The sequence below is a fragment of the Heteronotia binoei genome, chromosome 8 (genome assembly GCF_032191835.1).
Source record: "Heteronotia binoei isolate CCM8104 ecotype False Entrance Well chromosome 8, APGP_CSIRO_Hbin_v1, whole genome shotgun sequence".
Classification (NCBI taxonomy): Eukaryota; Metazoa; Chordata; class Lepidosauria; order Squamata; family Gekkonidae; genus Heteronotia; species Heteronotia binoei.
This window is the reverse complement of record NC_083230.1, coordinates 128,637,421-128,660,622: the sequence shown is the minus strand read 5'-3', so window position 1 is coordinate 128,660,622 and position 23,202 is coordinate 128,637,421. Positions and strand designations below refer to the sequence as shown.

The following is a 23,202-nucleotide window of genomic DNA, read 5'->3' as shown; positions in this document are numbered from 1 at the left end:
AGCTGCTGGAATGGCCTTGTGTCAGCCAGAGCTCTCTTATCTGGGAGAACCGGGTTTGATTCCCCACTCCTCCGCTTGCAGCTGCTGGAATGGCCTTGGGTCAGCCAGAGCTCTCTTATCTGGGAGAACCGGGTTTGATTCCCCACTCCTCCGCTTGCAGCTGCTGGAATGGCCTTGTGTCAGCCAGAGCTCTCTTATCTGGGAGAACCGGGTTTGATTCCCCACTCCTCCGCTTGCAGCTGCTGGAATGGCCTTGTGTCAGCCAGAGCTCTCTTATCTGGGAGAACCGGGTTTGATTCCCCACTCCTCCACTTGCAGCTGCTAGAATGGCCTTGGGTCAGCCAGAGCTCTCTTATCTGGGAGAACCGGGTTTGATTCCCTACCTCCTCCGCTTGCAGCTGCTGGAATGGCCTTGGGTCAGCCAGAGCTCTCTTATCTGGGAGAACCGGGTTTGATTCCCCACTCCTCTCCACTTGCAGCTGCTGGAATGGCCTTGGGTCAGCCAGAGCTCTGGCAGAGGTTGTCCTTGAAAGGGCAGCTGCCGTGAGAGCCCTCTCAGCCCCACCCACCTCGCAGGGTGTCTGTTGTGGGGGGAGAAGATAGAGGAGATGGAAAGCCGTTCTGAGACTCTGATTCAGAGAGAAGGGCGGGGTACAACTCTACGGTCGCCTTCTCCTTCAGCACCCTTTGTGCCACCCCTAACCCAAACCTTCCTCTCTGTCTGGCCTCTCTCCTCCCAGACTGCAGTTATGACGGCCGGCTCTACGGACCAGGGGAGAGTTTCCAGCCAGGAGGGGATCCTTGTGAAATCTGTACCTGTGAGGTGAGGCCCCCTTCCCCAAAGGCTTCCTGAGAGGGCCTTGAAGGTGTCTGACAAGTCGGCCACTCCAGAGTGGGAAATTCCTGTCGATTTAGGGGTGGAAAACTGGCGTCTGGGGAGGGAAGGGACCGTGCTGCAGTACAACGCCCTCGAGTCCGCCCACCAAAGCTGCCATTTTCTTCAGAGGAACAGAAACTCTGTCCTCTGGAACTCAAGTGGTAATTCTGGGAGAACAAGCCCCCCTCTCTGAAAGTTGGCAACCATCAGGGATGGGATTGTAGCAGGAGCTGCTTTGCCTATTAGGCCACGCCTCCATGATGTAGCCAGTCCTCCAAGAGCTGGAGGATTGGCTTCATCAGGGGTGTGTGGCCCTAATAGGCAAAGCAGTCCTGCTAGAATCCCACCCCTGGGAACCCTACATCAGGGGTGGCCAACTCTCCAGATGTTTTTTGCCTACAACTCCCATCAGCCCCAGCCATTGGCCATGCTGGCTGGGGCTGATGGGTGATGTAGGCAAAAAAAAAACATCTGGAGAGCTACCGTCGGCCACCCCTGCCCTACATCACAGCCATCTTAAGAGAGCTGGGCTTCCCTCTTGCACCTGCCTGGCATTTCCTCTGCACAAAAGAGGGCAGAAGCCGCTTGTAGGGCATCCTGAGCAGGGTATAAATCTAATATCTTCTTCTAAAGGGAGAGCCAGTTTGGGTAGAGCCAGTCTGGTGTAGTGGTTAACTGCATGGGCTCTTATCTGGGAGAACCGGGTTTGATTCCCCCTCCTCCACTTGCAGCTGCTGGAATGCCCTTGGGTCAGCCATAGCTCTCTTATCTAGGAGAACCGGGTTTGATTTCCCACTCCTCCACTTGCAGCTGCTGGAATGGCCTTGGGTCAGCCAGAGCTCTCTTATCTGGGAGAACCGGGTTTGATTCCCCACTTCTCCACTTGCACCTGCTGACATGGCCTTGGGTCAGCCAGAGCTTTCTTATCTGGGAGAACCGGGTTTGATTCCCCCTCCTCCACTTGCAGCTGCTGGAACGGCCTTGGGTCAGCCATAGCTCTCGCAGGGTTGTCCTTGAAAGGGCAGCTTCTGAGAGAGCTCTCTCAGCCCCAACCAGCTCACAGGGTGTCTGTTGGAGGGGGGAGGAAGATAAAGGAGATTGTGAGCCATTCCAAGACTCAGAGTGGAGAGCAGGGTATAAATCCAATATCTTCTTCTAAAGGGAGAGCCAGTTTTGTGTAGTGGTGAAGTGTGCAGACTCTTATCTGGGAGAACCGGGTTTGATTCCCCACTCCTCCACTTGCACCTGCTGGAATGGCCTTGGGTCAGCCAGAGCTTTCTTATCTGGGAGAACCGGGTTTGATTCCCCACTCCTCCACTGGCAGCTGCTGGAATGGCCTTGGGTCAGCCATCGCTCTTACAGAGTTGTCCTTGAAAGGGCAGCTTCTGGGAGAGCTCTCTCAGCCCCACCCACCTCACAGGGTGTCTGTTGGAGGGGGGAGGAAGATAAAGGAGATTGTGAGCCACTCTGAGAGAGTGAAGGGTGGGGTATAAATCCAATATCTTCTTCTAAAGGGAGATCTAGTTTGGTGTAGCGGTTAAGTGTGCGGACTCTTATCTGGGAGAACCGGGTGTGATTCCCCCCTCCTCCACTTGCACCTGCTGGGTGACCTTGCTGTTCTCTCAAAAGCAGTTCTCTCAGAGCACTTTCAGCCTCACAGGGTGCCTGTTCTGGGGAGTGGAAGGGAAAGGAGATTGTAAATTGCTTTGAGATTCCAAGTGAAGGGTGGGGTATAAATCCAGGCTCTTCTTCTGATTGGCTGATGATGAATATTTGATATTCTATGACCAGGGAAATGCTTCTTCCTGCATTCAGACATCTTTTGGAAACTTTACTTTTCCAGTCTCTTGCGTAAAATGTTTGCCCATTAAGGATCCCCTTGTTTTATCTGAACAAGGGGGCTGCTACTCACAAAAGATCCTCCTGGTATGAAATGTTGTTAACTCCCAAGATTCTCATTTATTTGGGGGATAAAACAGTGGCATGCAGCTACCGCTTTGGCCACTAGAGGGCAGTGTTTACCTTGTCAGTCTTCTATTGTCAGTAAATGCCACACAGCAGCTGCAGTTGCCAACAGATCTGGAGAAAACGCCCTGCCTTTTTTAAATAGACACTTGCTGGAATGTTTCTTACTTCCGTGACACGAAAAGCTTCAGATGCCTATTTCAACAGCCTCTGTCTATTGAGAACTGGCGTGGTTTGGGGGTTAGTGAGTCAGCCTAGGATTTGGGAGACCCGCGTTTGAATCCCACCTGATGGAAGTTCATTGGGTGATCTTGGCCTAGGGGTGGCCAAACTCGCTTAACGTAAGAGCCGCATAGTTAGTTTAGTTTAGCTTATTTGGTTTATATCCCGACCTCCCCGCCCACAAACATAATAGAATAACAATAAAAACAGTTAAATTAAACAGTAAAATAAACTATTTTAAAAAGTTTAAACAATTTGGTGCTAATTCCATATGATTTAGGATGCCGTTTGGTGTTCTTGGACATCCAATTGGATCTGATATCGTGGCGGTGGTCGTAAGTCAGTTAAAACCTAACTGGAATAAGAAGCCATGTTGCCTCAGGCCAGTGCCCCTCCAGTCCAACACTGTGTCACATAAGAACATGAGAAGCCATGTTGGCTCAGGCCAGTGGTCCCTCCAGTCCAACACTCTGTGTCACATAAGAACATAAGAGAAGCCATGTTGGATCAGGCCAGTGGCCCATCCAGTCCAACACTCTGTGTCACATAAGAACATAAGAGAAGCCATGTTGGATCAGGCCAATGGCCCCTCCAGTCCAACACTCTGTGTCACAGAAGAACATAAGAGAAGCCCTGTTGGATCAGGCCAATGGCCCATCCAGTCCAACACTCTGTGTCACAGAAGAACATAAGAGAAGCCCTGTTGGATCAGGCCAATGGCCCATCCAGTCCAACACTCTGTGTCACATAAGAACATAAGAGGAGCCCTGTTGGATCAGGCCAATGGCCCATCCAGTCCAACCCTCTGTGTCACATAAGAACATAAGAGAAGCCATGTTGGATCAGGCCAATGGCCCCTCCAGTCCAACACTCTGTGTCACAGAAGAACATAAGAGAAGCCCTGTTGGATCAGGCCAATGGCCCCTCCAGTCCAACACTCTGTGTCACAGAAGAACATAAGAGAAGCCCTGTTGGATCAGGCCAATGGCCCATCCAGTCCAACACTCTGTGTCACATAAGAACATAAGAGGAGCCCTGTTGGATCAGGCCAATGGCCCATCCAGTCCAACACTCTGTGTCACATAAGAACACAAGAGAAGCCATGTTGGATCAGGCCAGTGGCCCATCCAGTCCAACACTCTGTGTCACATAAGAACATAAGAGAAGCCATGTTGGATCAGGCCAATGGCCCCTCCAGTCCAACACTCTGTGTCACAGAAGAACATAAGAGAAGCCCTGTTGGATCAGGCCAGTGGCCCATCCAGTCCAACACTCTGTGTCACAGAAGAACATAAGAGAAGCCCTGTTGGATCAGGCCAATGGCCCATCCAGTCCAACACTCTGTGTCACATAAGAACATAAGAGGAGCCCTGTTGGATCAGGCCAATGGCCCATCCAGCCCAACACTCTGTGTCACATAAGAACATAAGAGAAGCCACGTTGGATCAGGCCAATGGCCCATTCAGTCCAACACTCTGTGTCACAGAAGAACGTAAGAAGAGCCCTGTTGGATCAGGCCAGTGGCCCATCCAGTCCAACCCTCTGTGTCACATAAGAACATAAGAGAAGCCATCTTGGATCAGGCCAGTGGCCCTTCCAGTCCAACCCTATGTGTCACACAGCAGCCAAAACCTAGGGGCCATCAGGAGGTCCACCAGTAGGGCCAGGACAGTAGAAACCCTCCCACTGTTGCCCCCTCAACCACAAAGAATAAAGATCATCACTGCCACAGACATAAGAGCAAAAGAGAAGCCATGTAGGATCAGGCCAATGGCCCATCCAGTCCAGCACTCTGCGTCACATAAGAGAACTCATGTTGGATCAGGCCCATGGCCCATGCAGTCCAGCACTCTGTGTCACATAAGAATAGAGGAGAAGCCATGTTGGATCAGGCCAATGGCCAGATCCTGCCTTTCCTTGTGAGTATCACTGTGGAGTGGAGCTGTGTGGTTCTGCAGTCGGCCAGCTGGACTCGAGTCCAATTTGGTGTCGTGGTTAAGTGTGCGAACTCGTATCTGGGAGAACCAGGTTTGATTCCCACTCTTCCACTTGCAGCTTCTGGAGTGAGCTTGGGTCAGACACAAGTTCTGTCAGAGCTGTTCTTTGAAAGAGTAGTTTCTGTCAGAGCTCTCTCAACCCCACCCACTTCAAAGGGTGTCTGTTGTGCGGAAGGAAGGGAAAGGAGATTGTAGGTTGCTCTGAGACTCTGTCCTTGAAAGGGCAGCTGCTGTGAGAGCCCTCTCAGCCCCACCCACCTCACAGGGTGTCTGTTGTGGGGGAGGAAGGGAAAGGAGATTGTGAGCCGCTCTGAGACTCTGTCCTTGAAAAGGCAGCTGCTGTGAGAGCCCTCTCAGCCCCACCCACCTCACAGGGTGTCTGTTGTGGGGAAGGAAGGGAAAGGAGATTGTAGGCCGCTCTGAGGGCAGGGCATAAATCTGCAGTCTTCTTCTTCCCCTCCCCACAGCAGACACCCTGTGAGGCAGGTGCGGCTGAGAGAGCTCTGACAGAGACTACTCTTTCAAAGAACAGCTCTGACAGAACTTGTGTCTGACCCAAGCTCACTCCAGCAGCTGCAAGTGGAAGAGTGGGAATCAAACCCGGTTCTCCCAGATACGAGTTCGTGCACTTAACCACGACACCAAATTGGACTCGAGTCCAGCTGGCCGACTGCAGAACCACACAGCTCCGCTCCACAGTGATTACTCACAAGGAGAGGCAGGATCTGGCCAGCTGCTTGGCCCTCCGGATCCGGTTCAGTCAGAAGATCAACATTCTTTGTTGACAAAGGCATTGTTGTTTGAAAGGGGCTCCTCTGTGAGAAATGAAACTCTCAGCAGGAGAGGAATTCGAGAGCTAGTTTGAGGAAACCGAAAGCACCGTCAAAACTTTTGTCAGTCCCAACAAAAGCATGTTTGTTTGTGGGTTTCTTTCTCCCCCTACGGACTGTATGGTATTTTTGCAGAACACAGAAGATGAAGAAGAAGAAGAAGATATTGGATTTATATCCCGCCCTCCACTCCGAAGAGTCTCAGAGCGGCTCACAATCTCCTTTACCTTCCTCCCCCCCACAACAGACACCCTGTGAGGTAGATGAAGATACTGGATTTATATCCTGCCCTTTACTCCAAAGAGTCTCAGAGCGGCTCACAATCTCCTTTACCTTCCCCCCCCCCCCCACACAACAGACACCCTGTGAGGTAGATGAAGATACTGGATTTATATCCTGCCCTTTACTCCAAAGAGTCCCAAAGCGGCTCACAATCTCCTTTATCTTCCTCCCCCACAACAGACACCTGTGAGGTAGATGAAGATATTGGATTTATATCCTGCCCTCCACTCCGAAGAGTCTCAGAGCGGCTCACAATCTACTTTCCCTTCCTCCCCCACAACAGACACCCTGTGAGGTAGATGAAGATATTGGATTTATATCCCGCCCTCCACTCCGAAGAGTCTCAGAGCGGCTCACCATCTCCTTTACCTTCCCACCCCCCCACAACAGACACCCTGTGAGGTAGATGAAGATATTGGATTTATATCCCGCCCTCCATTCTGAAGAGTCTCAGAGTGGCTCACAATCTCCTTTCCTTCCTCCCCCACAACAGACACCCTGTGAGGTAGATGAAGATATTGGATTTATATCCCGTCCTCCACTCCGAAGAGTCTCAGAGCGGCTCACAATCTCCTTTACCTTCCTCCCCCACAACAGACACCCTGTGAGGTAGATGAAGATATTGGATTTATATCCCGCCCTCCACTCCGAAGAGTCTCAGAGCGGCTCACGATCTCCTTTACCTTCCTCCCCCACAACAGACACCCTGTGAAGTGGGTGGGGCTGAGAGGGCTCTCACAGCAGCTGCCCTTTCAAGGACAGAGTCTCAGAGCAGCCTACAATCTCCTTTCCCTTCCTCCCCCACAACAGACAACCTGTGAGGTGGGTGGGGCTGAGAGGGCTCTCACAGCAGCTGCCCTTTCAAGGACAGAGTCTCAGAGCGGCCTACAATCTCCTTTCCCTTCCTTCCCCACAACAGACACCCTGTGAAGTGGGTGGGGCTGAGAGGGCTCTCACAGCAGCTGCCCTTTCAAGGACCACTCCTACCAGAGCTATGGCTGACCCAAGGCCATGCTAGCAGCTGCAAGTGGAGGAGTAGGGAATCACACCCAGTTCTCCCAGATAAGAGAGCTCTAGCTGACCCAAGGCCATTCCAGCAGGTGCAAGTGGAGGAGGGGGGAATCAAACCCGGTTCTCCCAGATAAGAGAGCTATGGCTGACCCAAGGCCATTCCAGCAGGTGCAAGTGGAGGAGGGGGGAATCAAACCCGGTTCTCCCAGAGAAGAGATCTCTGGCTGACCCAAGGCCATTCCAGCAGGTGCAAGTGGAGGAGTGGGGAATCAAACCCGGTTCTCCCAGATAAGAGAGCTCTGGCTTACCCAAGACCATTCCAGCAGGTGCAAGTGGAGAAGTGGGGAATCAAACCCGGTTCTCCCAGATAAGAGAGCTCTGGCTGACCCAAGGCCATTCCAGCAGGTGCAAGTGGAGGAGTGGGGAATCAAACCCGGTTCTCCCAGATAAGAGAGTTCTGGCTGACCCAAGGCCATTCCAGCAGGTGCAAGTGGAGGAGTGGGGAATCAAACCCCGTTCTCCCAAATAAGAGAGCTGTGGCTGACCCAAGGCCATTCCAGCAGGTGCAAGTGGAGGAGTGGGAATCAAACCCGGTTCTCCCAGATAAGAGAGCTCTGGCTTACCCAAGACCATTCCAGCAGGTGCAAGTGGAGAAGTGGGGAATCAAACCCGGTTCTCCCAGATAAGAGAGCTCTGGCTTACCCAAGACCATTCCAGCAGGTGCAAGTGGAGGAGCCCAAATAAGAGCCCGCACGCTTAACCATTACACCAAACTGGCTCTCCCTTCCCACCATACTGGGAAGGGAAAGGAGATTTGTCAACTGCTCTGAAATTCCTTTGGGTGGCAAAGGGCAGGATATAAATCCAATCTCTTCTTCCTCTTCAATGCCTCTTTAGAGACTAACTATATCTTTGGGGAATAAACTTTCCGGAGTCAAAACTCGCTTCATCAGAGACTCCCATAAGCTCATATGCTCAAAAATCTAGTTGGTGTCGGGGGGTGGGGGGGAAGCATGTGAATGACAGAAATTTATTTATTTATTTATTTATTTTACTAGATTTATATGCCACCCTTTCTCCTAGGTGGGGCTCGGAGCGGATTACAAGCAGAAATAAATAACAAAACCCAACAATAAAATAGTAATAGAACCAGGCCTCAAATTCAGCAGGAGCTCACAGAAGCGCAGCTCCTGAACCTTTCTGAGGGCTCCCCCTCCTCCTCCCCACCTCCCTTGTCCACTGAATAGGAGGTGCAGCTGCATAACAATCCCTGGATTAGGAAAGCGGGCATCCAGCCAGCCACCTGGAGCTTTGCCACGCCCACCGCAGCCCTCATTAACCCCTGGAGAAGCCCACACCACCCTTTCTCCGCTTCTTATGTGATTTGGGGCAGCGGGTGGCTTGTTGGCCTTTTGACTGGGGGGGCGAGGCAGCCCAGGAGAGCCGCATGCGAGCGAGGTCTGCTTGGGTTGGCTGGACTTTCAGCCAACCCAAGCAGGCCTCGCTTGCCGGGGGCTCTCCTTTCTTGCATCGGGTTGCTTTTGGCTGGGGGGGGGGGAGGGAATGGCATATGCTAATGAGTTATGCTAATGAGCTCCACCACCTATTTTTCTACAAAATGGCCCCTGAATAGAATAATATCAAAGTTAGGGAAAGGAAAGTTCCCCCGTGCAAGCACCAGTCGTTTCCGACTCTGGGGTGACGTTGCTTTCACAATGTTTTCACGGCAGACTTCTTACGGGGTGGTTTGCCCTTGCCTTCCCCAGTCCTCTACGCTTTCCCCCCAGCAAGCTGGGGACTCATTTTACCGACCTGGGAAGGATGGAAGGCTGAGTCAACCTCGAGCCGGCTACCTGAACCAGCTTCCGCCGGAATCGAACTCAAGTCGTGAGCGGAGGGCTCCGACTGCAGTACTGCAGCTTTACCACTCTGCGCCACGGGGCTCATGTCAAAGTTAGAAGCAATAGTATAAAACGTAACGTAGGCGGTGTGGGCACATTTTACAGATGAAAACATATGTGTCGGCCCGAGAGGCAGAAATCAGATGGTAATAGAACAAAGCAGTAGACAAATGCACCTTTAAGACCAGCGAAGTTTTATTCAGAATGTAAGCTTTCGTGCGCTCTTAAGCAGACTTCATCAGACAAAATGGGAATGGAAGCAGCTATTCATGGGAATGTTTTTAGATGATTAAAAGAATCAGAAATAGGGATCTGTGTTTGTTAGTGTTAGAACAAAGCAGGGCTGAAAAAACACTGGAGAGTGATAAAAAGCAGAATCTAGGTAACATTCCCCTGTTTCCCCGTGATTCCACACTGCCCACTTATATTAAGAATTACTGCTTCCATTCCCATTTTGTCTGATGAAGTCTGCTTAAGAGCATAAGAAAGCTTGCATTCTGAACAACACTTAGTTGGTCTTAAAGGTGCACTTGTCTACTGCTTTGTTCTATTGCTTCCTACTGGGATCAGTCAGATGGTAAGATAATAAATCCCTGTAGTAGGCTTGCCAATCCCCAGGTCCCTGCGGGGGTTCTTCCGCTTTCCCAGGCTCCTTCCCGCCCCCAGTCAGCTGGCCGGAGGGGGGAAGCCCCGCCCCCAAAGCAACCATGTGACTTTCCCCCTCCGGAGGCTCCAGTCTCCAATTGGAAAGGCCTCCTCTTGGGATGGGGTGTCTGTGTTACTTTGAAGAAGCTGGCTGCAACTCGTGAGTAGAGAGGCCAATCCCCCTTCAGAGTCGCCAGAAACGGGGTGAGGGAGGGAAACGTCCGCTGAGCACTTTATTATTCCCTATGTGGAGATTGATTCTCATAGGGTATAATGGGAATTGATCTGGAGGTTTCGGGGGCTCTGGGGGAGCTGTTTTTTGAGGTAGAGGCACCAAATTTTCAGTATAGTATCTAGTGCCTCTCTCCAAAGTACCCCCCAAGTTTCAAAACGATTGGACCAGGGGGTCCAATTCTATGAGCCCCAAAAGAAGGTGCCCCTATCCTTCATTATTTCCTATGGAAGGAAGACATTTTAAAAAGTGTGCTGTCCCTTTAAGTGTGATGGCCAGAACTCCCTTGGTGTTCAATGATGCTTGTCACACCCTTGTCCCTGGCTCCACCCCCAAAGTCCCCAGATATTTCTTGAATTGGACTTGGCAATCCTACCCCGTAGGGAGGGCCAAACAGATGGAATAAGGAATGATTTAAGGAATAAGCACAGAAGCAATCTCTAGCTAGGGGGATTGGGCATTTTGTTCAAACGGCGGCATACGCAGACCTCTAGTTACGTGCCTTGGAGCTGTCCACAACAGCAGGGCTCACAAGGCTGCCAATCCCAACCTGCGAAATCCCTGGGGATTTGGGGAGCGGAGGTAGGGTTGCTAGGTCCAATTCAAGAAATATCTGGGGACTTTGGGGGTGGAGCCAGCAGCAAGGTTGTGACCAGCACAACTGAACTCCACAGAAAGTTCTGGCCATCACATTTAAGGGACCGCACACCTTTTAAATGCCTTCCTTCCATTGGAAAGAATGAAGGATAGGGGCACCTTCTTTGGGGGCTCATAGGATTTGGACCCCCTGCTATGCTGAAAATGTGGTGCTTCTACCTCTGAAGACCCCCCTCCAAGTTCCAGATACCAGCGGATCAGTTCTCCATTATGCCCGATGGGAGTCAGTCACCATAGAGAATAATGGAGTGCCCAGCAGACATTTCCCTCCCCTCTCCCCCCCCCCGCTTTCTGATGTCGAAGAAGAAGAAGATATTGGATTTATATCCCGCCCTCCACTCCGAAGAGTCTCAGAGCAGCTCACAATCTCCTTTACCTTCCTCCCCCACAGCAGACACCCTGTGAGGTGGGTGGGGCTGGAGAGGGCTCTCACAGCAGCTGCCCTTTCAAGGACAGAGTCTCAGAGCAGCCTACAATCTCCTTTCCCTTCCTCCCCCACAACAGACAACCTGTGAGGTAGGTGGGGCTGAGAGGGCTCTCACAGCAGCTGCCCTTTCAAGGACAGAGTCTCAGAGTGGCCTACAATCTCCTTTCCCTTCCTCCCCCACAACAGACACCCTGTGAGGTGGGTGGGGTGAGAGGACTCACACAGCAGCTGCCCTTTCAAGGACAACCTCTGCCAGAGCTATGGCTGACCCAAGGCCATTCCAGCAGGTGCAAGTAGAGGAGTGGGGAATCAAACCTGGTTCTCCCAGATAAGAGTCCGCACGCTTAACCACTACACCAAACTAGCTCTCCATGACCTTGAAGAAGGGGGAGGGCTTCCAGCCAAGGGGATCCCCTGCCCACACCTGGGGATCAAAGCAAAAGCACTGTGCAAACACAAAACGAATCAACAATAATAGAATAAAGTGTCCAAATAATTTATGAAGATACCCCAAATACACAGGAAGTATATTGCACGAGGGGATGGATTCCACGACAATTTTCCAGTTGGGACCTGTGCAGGATATAATGCCATGGAAACTGCCCTTTGGATCAGCCGCTTTTTTCGGTGGCGGGGGGGTGGGGCGAACCCTGCAGTGTGGAGAGCAGCTGGAATTCCAAGCAGTCTCCAGGCCTCACCTGGAGGCTGGCAACCCTAGCTGCAACCTGACCACCTCTTCTGTCTTCTCTTCCTCAGCTGATGTCGGACGGTGAACAGCATCTGCAGTGCTACCGGAAACAGTGCCCCAGCCTGGTGGACTGCCCCCGGGACCAGATCCTGCCCCCTGGCCCCGGGCACTGCTGCTCCAGTTGCGCTCGTGAGTAGACCTCCCCTTACCTAGAGGGTGCTCGATAGAGTCCCGCCTAGGGTTGCCAAGTCCAATTCAAGAAATATCTGGGGACTTTGGGGGTGGAGCCAGGAGACTTTGGGGGCGGAGCCAGGAGCAAGGGTGTGACAAGCATAATTGAACTCCAAGGGGGTTCTGGCCATCACATTTAAAGGGACAGCACACCTTTTAGAATGCCTTCCTTCCATAGAAAATAATGGATAGGGGCACCTTCTTTTGGGGCTCATAGAATTGTACCTCCTGGTCCAATCCTTTTGAAACTTGGGAGGTATTTTGGGGAGAGGCACTAGATGCTATACGGAAAATTTGGCACCTCTACCTCAAAAAACAGCCCCCCCAGAGCCCCCTATACCCGCGGATCAATTCCCCATCATTCCCCATGGGAATCGTTCCTGGAGGTGCATAATGGCTGTGGGGGTGGAGCTTCCCCCGCTGGCCAGCTGGCTGGGGGAGGGGGGAAGCCTGTAAAACCAGGGGAAGCCTAGTCCCGCCCCCCCCGGCCTCACTGGTGCATCAGGAACTGTCCCGCCTGCCACTCCGTGGTACAAATTCAATCTCCATATGGATTAGGGTTGCCAGGTCCTACTCAGGAAATATCTGGGGACTTTGGGGGTGGAGCAAGGAAACTTTGGGGGGTGGAGCCAGGAGCAAGGGGGTGACAAGCACTCTTGAACGCTTAAGAGAGTTTTGGCCATCACATTTACAGGCTTGCCACTCAAATTTTATTTTTCCTTTCCCTGACTAACATTTGCCAATTTCCCTGACCACCATTCAAATATAACCACAAGTTCAAAAACGAGTAGGTCGTGTTGCGTTAATGCAAGGTGTGGCGGAACCGGCCCGATTCTGCCTTCAGACCCAGTCCCGTCAACTCCCTGATGAGTCGCCAACTCCTGGAGGGAGCTATTTCTCCTCCTGCCCCTTGGGCTCGCTGCCACCACCTGCTCAGTCTAGGGGTTCAGATTGAGAGGAACAGGACTCCCAATCCCCCTCTCCAGCTATGAGGCCCGGCCTCAAGGTCCTCTGCCACCCTGTACTTGGGTATCACAGAGACCTCAGTACTTCTTTGGGGAACCCCTGGAGGATTGGCACCTTATCCAACTGCATGCCTTCCCCCTTCCCTGGGGCCCCCTTCTCAACACAGCGTGGTCTAAGCGGTTTGGGGATCTATGTGGTACAGAGATGAACTGCCAGCATTTAAAACAGCAAAGAAAAAAATATTTATTTAAAAGAGAAAAAGAAAGGGAAAGAAAAACAAAACAAAAAGTTGCCTTTAAAAAGTTAGTACAGCACAGCACAGCACCCGTACAGCAAACAGCCTGACAAACAAAATGTGTTATAAACGCATTTTACTGTCCCTGATTTAAACACGCCCTGCCTTTTTGGATGACTTACTTGGTCTTACTGCCTGGAGGCCTCATTTTCCTGAGCAGGCCTCCCCCACAGGCAGGAGCTCACAGGCAAGCAACCTCTCTTCCAGAGCGCCAGCTGCAAACTGAAAACTCTCCCTGCTTAACTCACATGCAAAGAACAAAAGCACTTCCTGCCTCTCTAGGAGACTTTCCCCCTAGAGTTGTTGGTTTGGCTCTGGAAGGGGGGGGGTGAGGGGCAGGCTAGGCCGAAGCCTGCTTGGCAGTTTAGCGATCCCTCCCAATGAAGCACCAACATGGATTAAAATGGCGTTTCTCCACACAAGGCTTAATGAAATGTTCCACGCTACAACTACCCGAGTCTCAACTGCAAAAATATTTGTCGAAGCAAGAGATTTAAGATCAGCTTCTTTCAACATTAACTGCGGCAACGTCTGCTTTGCAGTTGCACCAGAAATTACACCAAGATACCAACTTCGATTCAAGGAAACTCTGAATGAGAACCAATAGAAACTTCCCCCCCAAAGCTGGGGAAATTTCACTTTCACTTTCTGGTTCCAGAAAGTGTAATAAGCAGATTGGCAGCAAGAAAGGAGGTGGAATTTCTGCAATCTAGAGAAGCAGACAACCCTCATTTGCAACCTTTATGCATGGGAGAGGTCAGGAAAGAGGGTGAGAAAGCTGGTACTCTGTAAACTCCAGCAGGAACAAGCAATCACATTTGCAAAATTTACTTTGCAGGGTGCTAGTTGTCTGTGAAATCCAACAGTGGCAAAACTCATTCACAACTCTGAGCTGGGTTTTAGCGGAAGACAAAATGTCCATTCCATTCACAAGCATGACCCAAAAGCATGCTTATTTTTATATGTAAAGTGCAGTACTAGCAGGTAGGGATGATAGCAGGTAGATATTTAAGGTTTGTATATTGCTAAACATCTAAATGTGCCTTGCTTTGCAAATGCTCCAGGCAGACCTGGGAAATCGTGCAGGGACAGAGCTCAACAAACACATTAGGCTGGTTGCTGGGGGTGGAGCTGGGAAAGGGCATCATTAAGTTTTGCTTGCATTCTGCTACTTCTCTATTCCAGTTGCCGCAAGAACAGATCAGGCTCTTCCAGCAGCAGGTCAAAAATCCACCACTTGAATATATTTTAATCGCCATTTCCCTGACTTCAGACGAATTTCCCTGATTTTCCCTGGCCAATTTCCATTTCCCTGACTTTCGGGAAACTGGCGACCCTGGTTTCAAGGCACCGCACCCCTTTTAAATGCTTTCCCTCCGTTTGGAATCACGAAGCGTAGGGGGCACCTTCTTTGGGGGCTCTTGTTATTGCAACGGCTTCTGCTGACGGTGCCGATCCACTCTTTGCAGAGGCGCTGAGCAACTGCACTTCCGGCCTGGTGGGCAATGAGGTCCATGCCACTGACGAGCCGTGCTACACTTGCCAATGCCAGGTGAGAGAACGCCGCCGCCCCGCAAGCCAAACAGGGTGGGGGAAGAGTTGTCTGGACAGAGGGGACTCACGGCTGATCCCTGCCACTTCTCTTGAGCCCACACTTCAAGGAGGTGCAGCGTAAGGCCCTGCCATCATCCCAGTTTGTGCCTTCAGGACCGCTTTAGTGTAGTGATTAAGAGCGGCAAACTCAAATCCAGAGAGCCAGGTTTGATCCCCCCCTTCCTCCTTCACAAGCAGCCAGCTGGGTGATCTTGGATCAGTCACGGTTCTCTGAGAGCTCTCTTAGCTCCACATGCCCTACAGGGTGTCTGTCATGGGGAAGACGAAGAAAAGGAAGAGGGAGGAGAAGAAGAAGAAGATGATGAAGATGATGATGATGATATTGGATTTATATCCCACCCTATACTATGAATCTCAAAGTGGCTCACAGTCTCCTTTTAACTTCCTCCCCCACAACAGACCGCCCCTGTGAGATGGGTGGGGCCGAGAGCTCTCACGGCAGCTGCCTTTTCAAGGACAACTCCTACGAGAGCTATGGCTGACCCAAGGCCATTCCAGCAGCTGCAAGTGGAGGAGTGGGGAATCAAACCCAGTTCTCCCAGATAAGAGAGCTCTGGCTGACCCAAGGCCATTCCAGCAGCTGCAAGTGGAGGAGGGGGGAATCAAACCCGGTTCTCCCAGATAAGAGAGCTCTGGCTGACCCAAGGCCATTCCAGCAGGTGCAAGTGAAGGAGTGGGGAATCAAACCCGGTTCTCCCAGATAAGAGAGCTCTGGCTGACCCAAGGCCATTCCAGCAGGTGCAAGTGGAGGAGTGGGGAATCAAACCCGGTTCTCCCAGATAAGAGAGCTCTGGCTGACCCAAGGCCATTGCAGCAGCTGCAAGTGGAGGAGTGGGGAATCAAACCCGGTTCTCCCAGATAAGAGAGCTCTGGCTGACCCAAGGGCATTCCAGCAGCTGCAAATGGAGGTGTGGGGAATCAAACCCGGTTCTCCCAGATAAGAGAGCTCTGGCTGACCCAAGGCCATTGCAGCAGCTGCAAGTGGAGGAGTGGGGAATCAAACCCGGTTCTCCCAGATAAGAGAGCTCAGGCTGACCCAAAGCCATCCCAGCAGCTGCAAGTGGAGGAGTGGGCTGAATGTCTTCCCCTCGAACATGCTGTGGGGTCAATTTCATAACATTCCCTTACAGGAAAGACTCTGCAGTTGCCCCGCTACTGATATTGACTCCATTTCCCATATTATGCTCGATTGCCAATTACACACAGAGTCTCGTGATAAACTTCTGTCCTTGTACTCTGATCTATTTAGAAGCCAATTAAGCACATTCAATATCTGCTCAATGATACTTTTACGGAAACTACTAATACGGTAGCTAAATTTTTAGCAGAAGCAGTTGTTCTTAGATATAGGCTTTTTATATGAATTGTACTTGTTTGATGAATTTTAATCACTGGAAGTGTATGTTGCAATGTATCTTTTAATACCGTTATGCCATTAGCAGGGGTGGCCAACGGTAGCTCTCCAGATTTTTTTTTGCCTACAACTCCCTTCAGCCCCAGCCAGCACGGCTGATGGCTGGGTCTGATGGGAGTTGTTGGCAAAAACATCTGGAGAGCTACCGTTGGCCACCTCTGCATTAAAGGTATTTAGATTTGATTTGAAGCTGCGCCTTTAAAATCGACTAAGTTTTATTCAGAATGGAAGCTTTCGTATGAAGAAGATATTGGATTTATATCCCGCCCTCCACTCCGAAGAGTCTCAGAGCGGCTCACAATCTCCTTAACCTTCCCCTCCTCCCACAACAGACACCCTCTGAGGTGGGTGGGGCTGGAGAGGGCTCTCACAGCAGCTGCCCTTTCAAGGACAACCTCTGCCAGAGCTATGGCTGACCCAAGGCCATGCCAGCAGGTGCAAGTGGAGGAGTGGGGAATCAAACCCAGTTCTCCAAGATAAGAGTCCGCACACTTAACCACTACACCAAACTGGCTCTTAAGCAGACTTCATCAGACAAAATGGAATGGCAAGCCATCTTTAAATATAGAGAAAGTGGGCAGTGAGTTGGTACGTAGAGTCATGGGAATGTTTTTAGCAGATCAAAAGAATCACAAATTGGGGTCTGTGTTTGTTTGTTTAGTATTGTTAACTGGGCTGTTACAGCAGTGGAGGGTGATAGAAAGCAGACATGTCATAGGTCTGAATTGCCATAAATCTGGGTGTCAACTCACTGCCCACTTTCTCTATATTTAAAGATGGCTTGCCATTCCATTTTGTCTGATGAAGTCTGCTTAAGAGCATACGAAAGCTGACAATCCGAATAAAACTTGGTTGGGTCTTAAAGGTGCAACTTGTCCACTGCTTTGTTCTATTGCTTCAGACCGACACAGCTGCCCTCTTGGCTCAGTCTTCCTTCAAAAGAGTTCAGATTTCAGCCCCCTCATCTCCCTTTTCAAGTTCAGAATGACGAGTGAATTCACACACACACACACACACATACACACCAGCCTCAGCAAGCAGAGCAGGTGAATTTTAGAGGAAGTGTCCCCAGGAAGGGTTGCATTCGTGTTAGTTCTCGTGGCCTTTTCTTACATGCCCAAGGAAATGCTGGTTGCCACTTTGCGGTCAGGAAACAATTTTTCTCCAGGCCAGTTTGGCCAGGGATCCTAAACAATTCTCCCTCTAAGCTGTGGAGTCTTGTGAGCAAAAACTCTACTTCATGAGCGACTGGCATTAAAGCTGTAAGGAAAGGAAAGGTCCCCTGTGCAAGCACCAGTCGTTTCCGAGTCGGGTGACGTTGCTTTCGCATCGTTTTCACGGCAGACTTTTTACAGGGTGGTTTGCCCTTGCCTTCCCCAGTCATCTGCACTTTCCCCCCAGCAAGCTGGGGACTCCTTTGACCGATCTTGGAAGGAGGGAAGGCTGAGTCAACCTGGAGCCGGTGACCTGAAAACCCAGCTTCCGCCAGGGATCGAACTCAGGTCATGAGCAGAGCTTAGGACTGCAGTACTGCGGCTTTAACACTCTGCACCACCGGGCTCCTAAGGTAAAGGTAGTCCCCTGTACAAGCACCAGTCATTTCTGACTCTGGGATGACGTTGCTTTCACGTTTTCACAGCAGACTTTTTACGGAGTGGTTTGCCATTGCCTTCCCTAGCCACCTACACTTTTCCCCCAGCAAACTGGGTACTCCTTTTACCAACCTCAGAAGGGTGTGAGTCAACCTCAAGCCGGCTACCTGAAAACCCAGCTTCCGTCGGGAATCGAACTCAGGTCATGAGCAGAGCTTAGGATTGCAGCTTTACCACTCTGTGCCACAGGGCTCTTTCAGCTGGAAAGGAAAGGTCCCCTGTGCAAGCACCAGTCATTCCCGACTAGCGTGACGTTGCTTTCACGTTTTCACGGCAGACTTTTTACAGGGTGGTTTGCCATTGTCTTCCCCAGTCACCTCCACTTTTCCCCCAAGCAAGCTGGGTACTCGTTTGACCGACCTCGGAAGGATGGAAGGCTGAGTCAACCTCGAGCCGGCAACCTGAAAACCCAGCTTCCGCCGGGGATCGAACTCAGGTTGTGAGCAGAACTTAGGACTGCAGTACTGCAGCGTTACCACTCTGCGCCGCGGGGCTCCTTAAAGTTGTGAGCTCCTACACAAATGAATGCGCTCTGTGGCCGTCCTTCTTGAGCGAAGACAAAAATGTGTGAGCTGGAGGACAAAGAACTGTGAGCTAGCTCACGCTAACTCAGCTTAGAGGGAATGCTGGTCCAGGACAATGTTCCCTCTAAGCTGCCGAGTCTTGTGAGCAAAAAATCTACTTTGTAAGCTAGTGGCCTTAAAGTGCTGAGCTCCTGCATCAATTAGCATGCTCTGGGCTCCTCCTTCCTGAGCTAAGACAGGAATGTGTGAGCTGGAGGCTAAGAATCTGTGAGCTAGCTCACGCTAACTCACTTAAAGGGGACACTGATCCTGGAGTGATTTTTGTTTTTTGGAGGGGGGGCATCTTCTGGGCATGGAGCAGGGGTCACCAAGTAGGGTTGCGAAGTCCCATCAAGAAAGATCTGGGGACTTAGGGAGGGACGGTTGCTCAGTGGTAGAGCCTCTGCTTGGGAAGCAGAAGGTCCCAGGTTCAATCCCCGGCATCTCCAACTAAAAGGGTCCAGGCAAGTAGGCATGAAAAACCTCAGCTTGAGACCCTGGAGAGCCATGAATGGGGCTGTGGCTCAGTGGTAGAGCATCTGCTCGATAAGCAGAAGGTCCCAGGTTCAATCCCCGGCATCTCCAACTAAAAGGGTCCAGGCAAGTAGGCATGAAAAACCTCAGCTTGAGACCCTGGAGAGCCATGAATGGGGCTGTGGCTCAGTGGTAGAGCATCTGCTCGATAAGCAGAAGGTCCCAGGTTCAATCCCCGGCATCTCCAACTAAAAGGGTCCAGGCAAGTAGGCATGAAAAACCTCAGCTTGAGACCCTGGAGAGCCATGAATGGGGCTGTGGCTCAGTGGTAGAGCATCTGCTCGATAAGCAGAAGGTCCCAGGTTCAATCCCCGGCATCTCCAACTAAAAGGGTCCAGGCAAGTAGGCATGAAAAACCTCAGCTTGAGACCCTGGAGAGCCATGAATGGGACTGTGGCTCAGTGGTAGAGCATCTCCTCGATAAGCAGAAGGTCCCAGGTTCAATCCCCAGCATCTCCAACTAAAAGGGTCCAGGCAAGTAGGCGTGAAAAACCTCAGCTTGAGATCTTGGAGAGCCATGAATGGGGCTGTGGCTCAGTGGTAGAGCATCTCCTCGATAAGCAGAAGGTCCCAGGTTCAATCCCCAGCATCTCCAACTAAAAGGGTCCAGGCAAGTAGGCATGAAAAACCTCAGCTTGAGACCCTGGAGAGCCATGAATGGGGCTGTGGCTCAGTGGTAGAGCATCTCCTCGATAAGCAGAAGGTCCCAGGTTCAATCCCCAGCATCTCCAACTAAAAGGGTCCAGGCAAGTAGGCATGAAAAACCTCAGCTTGAGACCCTGGAGAGCCATGAATGGGGCTGTGGCTCAGTGGTAGAGCATCTGCTTGGTAAGCAGAAGGTCCCAGGTTCAATCCCCGGCATCTCCAACTAAAAGGGTCCAGGCAAGTAGGCATGAAAAACCTCAGCTTGAGACCCTGGAGAGCCATGAATGGGGCTGTGGCTCAGTGGTAGAGCATCTGCTCGATAAGCAGCAGGTCCCAGGTTCAATCCCCGGCATCTCCAACTCAAAACGGTCCAGGCAAGTAGGCATGAAAAACCTCAGCTTGAGACCCTGGAGAGCCATGAATGGGGCTGTGGCTCAGTGGTAGAGCATCTCCTCGATAAGCAGAAGGTCCCAGGTTCAATCCCCAGCATCTCCAACTAAAAGGGTCCAGGCAAGTAGGCGTGAAAAACCTCAGCTTGAGACCCTGGAGAGCCATGAATGGGGCTGTGGCTCAGTGGTAGAGCATCTCCTCGATAAGCAGAAGGTCCCAGGTTCAATCCCCAGCATCTCCAACTAAAAGGGTCCAGGCAAGTAGGCATGAAAAACCTCAGCTTGAGACCCTGGAGAGCCATGAATGGGGCTGTGGCTCAGTGGTAGAGCATCTGCTTGGTAAGCAGAAGGTCCCAGGTTCAATCCCCGGCATCTCCAACTAAAAGGGTCCAGGCAAGTAGGCATGAAAAACCTCAGCTTGAGACCCTGGAGAGCCATGAATGGGGCTGTGGCTCAGTGGTAGAGCATCTGCTCGATAAGCAGAAGGTCCCAGGTTCAATCCCCGGCATCTCCAACTAAAAGGGTCCAGGCAAGTAGGCATGAAAAACCTCAGCTTGAGACCCTGGAGAGCCATGAATGGGGCTGTGGCTCAGTGGTAGAGCATCTCCTCGATAAGCAGAAGGTCCCAGGTTCAATCCCCAGCATCCCCAACTAAAAGGGTCCAGGCAAGTAGGCGTGAAAAACCTCAGCTTGAGACCCTGGAGAGCCATGAATGGGGCTGTGGCTCAGTGGTAGAGCATCTGCTTGGTAAGCAGAAGGTCCCAGGTTCAATCCCCGGCATCTCCAACTCAAAACGGTCCAGGCAAGTAGGCGTGAAAAACCTCAGCTTGAGACCCTGGAGAGCCATGAATGGGGCTGTGGCTCAGTGGTAGAGCATCTGCTTGGTAAGCAGAAGGTCCCAGGTTCAATCCCCGGCATCTCCAACTCAAAAGGGTCCAGGCAAGTAGGCGTGAAAAACCTCAGCTTGAGACCCTGGAGAGCCATGAATGGGGCTGTGGCTCAGTGGTAGAGCATCTGCTTGGGAAGCAGAAGGTCCCAGGTTCAATCCCCGGCATCTCCAACTAAAAAGGGTCCAGGCAAATAGGCATGAAAAACCTCACTTTGGACCCTGGAGATCCACTGCCGGTCAGGGGGCGGGGGGGGATGGTGGCTCAGTGGTAGAGCACCTCCTTGGTAAGCAGAACGCCCCAGGTTCAATCCCCGGCATCTCCAAAAAGGGTCCAGGCAAGTAGGTGTGAAAAACCTCAGCTTGAGACCGTGGAGAGCCGCTGCCAGTCTGAGTAGACAAGACTGACTTTGATGGACCGAGGGGGGTCTGATTCAGTAGAAGGCAGCTTCATATGTTCATATGACTTTGGGGGGTGGAGCCAGGAGACTTTGGGGGCGGAGCTGGGAGCAAGGATGTGACGAACAGAATTGAACTCCAAAGGGAATTCTGGCCATCACATTGAGAGGGACCGCACACCTTTTCAATGCCTTCCTTCCATAGGAAATAATGGCTAGGGGCGCCTTTTTGGGGGGCTCACAGAATTGGACCCCTTCGTCCAATCATTTTGAAACTTGGGGGATATTTTGGGGGAGAGCCACTGGATGATATACTGAAAATTTGGTGCCTCTACCTCAAAAAACAGCCCCCCCCCCCCCCGGAGCCCCAGATACCCGCAGATCAATTCTCCATTATTTTCTATGGGAATGTCTCCATAGGGCATAACCGAGTGCCCAGCAGACATTTCCCTCCCCTTCCCCCCCTGCTTTCTGATGACCCTGAAGCGGGGGGAGGGCCTCCAAACTTGGAGATCCCCTTCCCCCACCTGGGGATTGGCAACCCTATCACCGGGGATGTATGTTTGTGTGGTGAAGGTTTTTGTGAATTCCCTGCAGAGAGAGAGAGAGAGAGAGAGCAGGGGGTTGAACTTGATGACTCTGGAGGTCCCGTCCAATTCCATGATTCTAGGATTCTTACCTGGATCTGGCAACTTTATCTCCCCGTTCTACGCTGGTGACCAAGGGGGGACCTGTCCACCTTCTTTTGTCCCCCGAAAAGTCTCCCCGCGTGGCTCTCCCCTGAGCTGCACACGGCTCTCACTTCCCCATCCTCTTGTGAGGCTGTCTCAGCCCAGGTGTGTCTGTTTTCTTTGCAGGATCTGACCTGGGTTTGTGTGCACCAGGGATGCCCGCTTCTGAGTTGCCCCACGGCCGAGCAGTTCACACCTCACGGTTCCTGCTGCCCCATCTGTGACGGTGACGTATCCTCCCCCCCGCCCTCCCCCGCCCTTTATTCTTCTTTGAACTCCTTTCTGCATCCGGTCCTAGCTCAGCTAAACCTATTCTGAGCACCTCTCCAGTGCGGAAGGGCCTTTCCAACCTCCGAGAGCTGTGAGCACCCATACGAGTGGGGATGCCAGAAGCTCCGGTAGGGCAGGGGGCCCCTACTTCTCCACTGGGGGTCAGCTGGCTGATGGGGAGGATCACCCCCAAAACAAGGCCAGGTGCCCATAAAAATACTGTTAAAAAAAACCCCCAAGGGCGGAACACCCACCATTTCAGCAACGTGCATACGTACAGGACTTTTGTTGTAGAAAATGCCCAGCAGGAACTCATTTGCCTATTAGGCCACACCCCTTGATGCTACCATTGTTCCACACAGGGCTTTTTGTAGAAAAAGCTCAGCAGGAACTCATTTGCATGTTAGGCCACACCCCTGATAGCACCATTGTTTCGCGCAGGGCTTTTTGCGGGAAAGGCTCAGCGGGGAACTCATTTGCATATTAGGCCACACCCCCTAGTGTCACCATTGTTTCACACAGGGCTTTTTTGTAGGAAATGCCCAGCAGGAACTCATTTGCATATTAGGCCACACTCTTGACACCAAGCTAGCCGGAACTGCGTTCCTGCGCATTCCTACTTTTTAAAAACCCCTGCCTATGTAATTCCGATGTGACCTAGAAGTGACACAGGCACATGGGGCAAAGCTTTGGAGGTTGGCCAAAAACTCTCTGGTAGAAGCTCATTCTGCCACAGAGTTTTTGCCCAAAAACCAGAGTGTCATTTCTGGGTCCCACTGGAAGTCACAGGGGCTGAAACTTCCAGCTCCCAGTAAGCTCACCCCACCCCCTGCAGAGAAGGGGCCCTGACTTTGAGCGTATTGACCCTGGGCTCCGTGGC

At 51.7% G+C, this 23,202-nt stretch overlaps 1 protein-coding gene and 4 non-coding genes across 5 annotated transcripts in view; all 5 read left to right on the top strand.

Annotated features, from left to right (window-relative positions):
* The window catches only part of KCP (kielin cysteine rich BMP regulator), a 152,762-nt gene that overhangs the window by 106,095 nt on the left and 23,465 nt on the right, over positions 1 to 23,202 (top strand). The window contains exons 36-39 of the mRNA XM_060244477.1: positions 741 to 823; positions 11,803 to 11,923; positions 14,696 to 14,778; positions 22,179 to 22,278. Coding sequence (XP_060100460.1) covers positions 741 to 823; positions 11,803 to 11,923; positions 14,696 to 14,778; positions 22,179 to 22,278 — 387 coding nt within the window. The remainder of the gene's footprint in view (positions 1 to 740; positions 824 to 11,802; positions 11,924 to 14,695; positions 14,779 to 22,178; positions 22,279 to 23,202) is intronic.
* TRNAI-GAU (transfer RNA isoleucine (anticodon GAU)) lies at positions 18,983 to 19,054 on the top strand. The gene has a single exon. It is a non-coding gene; the product is annotated as a tRNA-Ile (tRNA).
* On the top strand, positions 19,119 to 19,190 carry TRNAI-GAU (transfer RNA isoleucine (anticodon GAU)). The gene has a single exon. It is a non-coding gene; the product is annotated as a tRNA-Ile (tRNA).
* TRNAI-GAU (transfer RNA isoleucine (anticodon GAU)) lies at positions 19,255 to 19,326 on the top strand. Its single transcript has one exon. It is a non-coding gene; the product is annotated as a tRNA-Ile (tRNA).
* TRNAI-GAU (transfer RNA isoleucine (anticodon GAU)) lies at positions 20,480 to 20,551 on the top strand. Its single transcript has one exon. It is a non-coding gene; the product is annotated as a tRNA-Ile (tRNA).